General features: G+C 37.8%; 1 protein-coding gene across 1 annotated transcript in view; it reads left to right on the top strand.

The window, feature by feature from the left end:
* The window catches only part of LOC111089507, a 10,025-nt gene continuing 7,354 nt past the window's right edge, over positions 1-2,671 (top strand). Inside the window, exon 1 of the mRNA XM_022402140.1 lies at positions 1-175. Within this exon, the coding sequence (XP_022257848.1) occupies positions 81-175 (95 nt within the window). The 5' untranslated portion in view covers positions 1-80. The remainder of the gene's footprint in view (positions 176-2,671) is intronic.

Raw genomic sequence — 2,671 nt, 5'->3', positions numbered from 1 at the left:
CGAGGTTCAGTCTATCTTTGATAGGAAAGTGTTCTCTCTCTCTACTTGTAAAATATACATATTTCTGATTATAACTCGGAATGGGTGAAAAGACAAAGCTGTTGAAGCACCAAGACAGTGACGAACTTAAGTATGGCAGCATTAAGGATCAGGATACAGATTCACGCCACTCTAGGTGAAAATTTAAATTTCTAATCTACATTCTTTTTTCAGCGAAAACATGGTAATACTCACTCAATTTATGAAAGGTAGATGAAAGTTATTTTATTGATCGACATTGGATCTGTTGTGGTATGTATATCATTTGTAATGTTAAGACTAACAAGGGTTAGCAATTGGTAATGCAGCAGATCACCAAAATATATACGTAAGTAACAATGGCCACAAGTAAAATTATAGTTGTTTCTTCGAATATGGGAGAATGATCTCGGCTGAGCAAGGAGAACAAGTTTCTAAAAAAAAGTTTGTCCCAGTTACGAATTAACGAATAAAGATTCCTCCCTCAGACCACTAGAGTGAACCAACCCGATAAGACTCATTATATACAAAAATTCTAAAATTTTCCAAATGGTGGCAAAGTTTTTATATAGATTATCAAAGCAACAAAGTTAATTTTATATTTAAATTCTCTTTAGAAGAAGAAGAAGAAAAAACTAGCTTTTGGAGGTTTTGTTGGATATTAAGGATTATACAATTTTATATCTTATGTTTTACAAAAGTATGAAAAGGTGTTATTTCTGTTTAATGAATTCCATCTTTAATTTAAGTACAGCTTATTAAACCGAGTATCAGTAATATTTACGTGCGATTTGGAACTTTCAATCTGAACGGCAACGCCCCCCTGTGACTCAGCGGTAAGTCTGCACTCTTACGACACTTAAAATCGGGTTTCGATACCAGTAGTGACAGAGCACAAATAGCTTATTATCTAGCTTTGTGCTAAACTACAACCTATCAACCAACCAATGAACGGCAACTTAAGCGCACGTTGGCTAGACGGCTAAGCTAGGAACATCTATGGCTCAGGACCGCCAGTGGCACAGCGTATGTCTGCGGACTTACAACGCTAGAATCCGTGTTTCGATACCCGTGGTGGGCAGAGTACAGATAGCCCATTGTGTAGCTTTGTGCTTAATTGCAAACAACAATCTGTGGCTCAGATATAGCCATCCCTAGTTTTGAACTACTAGCCAGAGGGAGGACAACCAGCTATAAGTACCCATCACCACAAAAACATCACCAAGCTCTTTGAGCAGAAAAGCTGGATGCTGGGTTGACTGTCATTTTTATAGCGCACCCACAGCTGAAAGTTGACGAGAGTGTTCATTAGCATCATGTCTTAAACCTTTGACCCTACGACCCGATCCGGTTATAAGCTCTGAAGTCATAGATACTTCCAGATTTGGTGGTTATTATTTGTAAAAGGAAAAATGAGGTCAGTGTTTTTCAAATTCGTCTCGCCCACTATGGCTCAACCGTAAGTCTGGAGGCTTATATACCTAAAATTCAGGTTTCGATACTGGCACAGGTAGCTAGCTCATTGTATATTTTTGTGTTTAATAACAAACACTCAAATTCTCCTTTTCATTACACTAATTTACTACATCTTTTTGTGTAAAGTGGTAATCCTTGAGATTAGATTAAGGAGTAGCACAAACATGGTAATCCTGGAGATTAGATTAAGATTAGATTAGCACAAACACAAACAATCATGAAACATAAATATATAACAGTAAACATACATGAATTTATTCTCCACTATGGCGGGGGGGGGGCATTATAACTTTGACAGTTAACCCCTCCGTTCGGTTAAGGTTTGGTTTGTTTTAAATTTCGCACAAAGCTACACGAGGGCTATCTGCACTAGCCATCCTTAATTTAGTGGTGATGGACTAGAGGGAAGGCAGGTAGCCAACACCACCCACTGTCAACTCTTGGGCTACTTTTTTACCAATGAATAGTGGGATTGACCTTCACATTATATGCTCCCGAGGTTCAAAAGGCGAGCATGTTCGGTGACGAGGGTTAAAACCCGCGACCCTCAGATTGCCAGTCGAGCATCCTAACTGTTTGGTTAAGAGAATCCAGAAACAGTGGGTACTGCTGACTGAAGGCCATTTCTCTGGTTACCAGTTTTAAATTAGAATGGCTATGCGTGAAACCTGAACTCTTTGACCTAACCGTTTAGCCCACACAGCATATTTAGTGTTGTCCACATTGAAAATAACAATTATGAAACGAGAGTGATAGTTGTTGCACATTGGATTACCAAACAACAAAAGACAGGCGCCAATTTTGTAACATTTACTTTTCAAACAACAACAGAGAACAAAAGATCTACTGATGTATCAAACAATAAAACACGATAGATCTGCTGATGTATCAAACAATAAAACACGATAGATCTGCTGATGTATCAAACAACAACAAAACACGACAGATCTGCTTATGTATCAAACAATAAAACACGATAGATCTGCTGATGTATCAAACAACAACAAAACACGACAGATCTGCTGATGTATCAAACAATAAAACACGATAGATCTACTGATGTATCAAACAACAACAAAACACGATAGATCTGCTGATGTATCAAACAATAAAACACGATAGATCTACTGATGTATCAAACAACAACAAAACACGATAGATCTGCTGATGTATCAAA

The sequence above is a fragment of the Limulus polyphemus genome, unplaced genomic scaffold (assembly GCF_000517525.1).
Source record: "Limulus polyphemus unplaced genomic scaffold, Limulus_polyphemus-2.1.2 Scaffold6468, whole genome shotgun sequence".
NCBI classification, from domain to species: Eukaryota; Metazoa; Arthropoda; class Merostomata; order Xiphosura; family Limulidae; genus Limulus; species Limulus polyphemus.
This window is presented reverse-complemented; position numbering and strand designations above follow the sequence as displayed.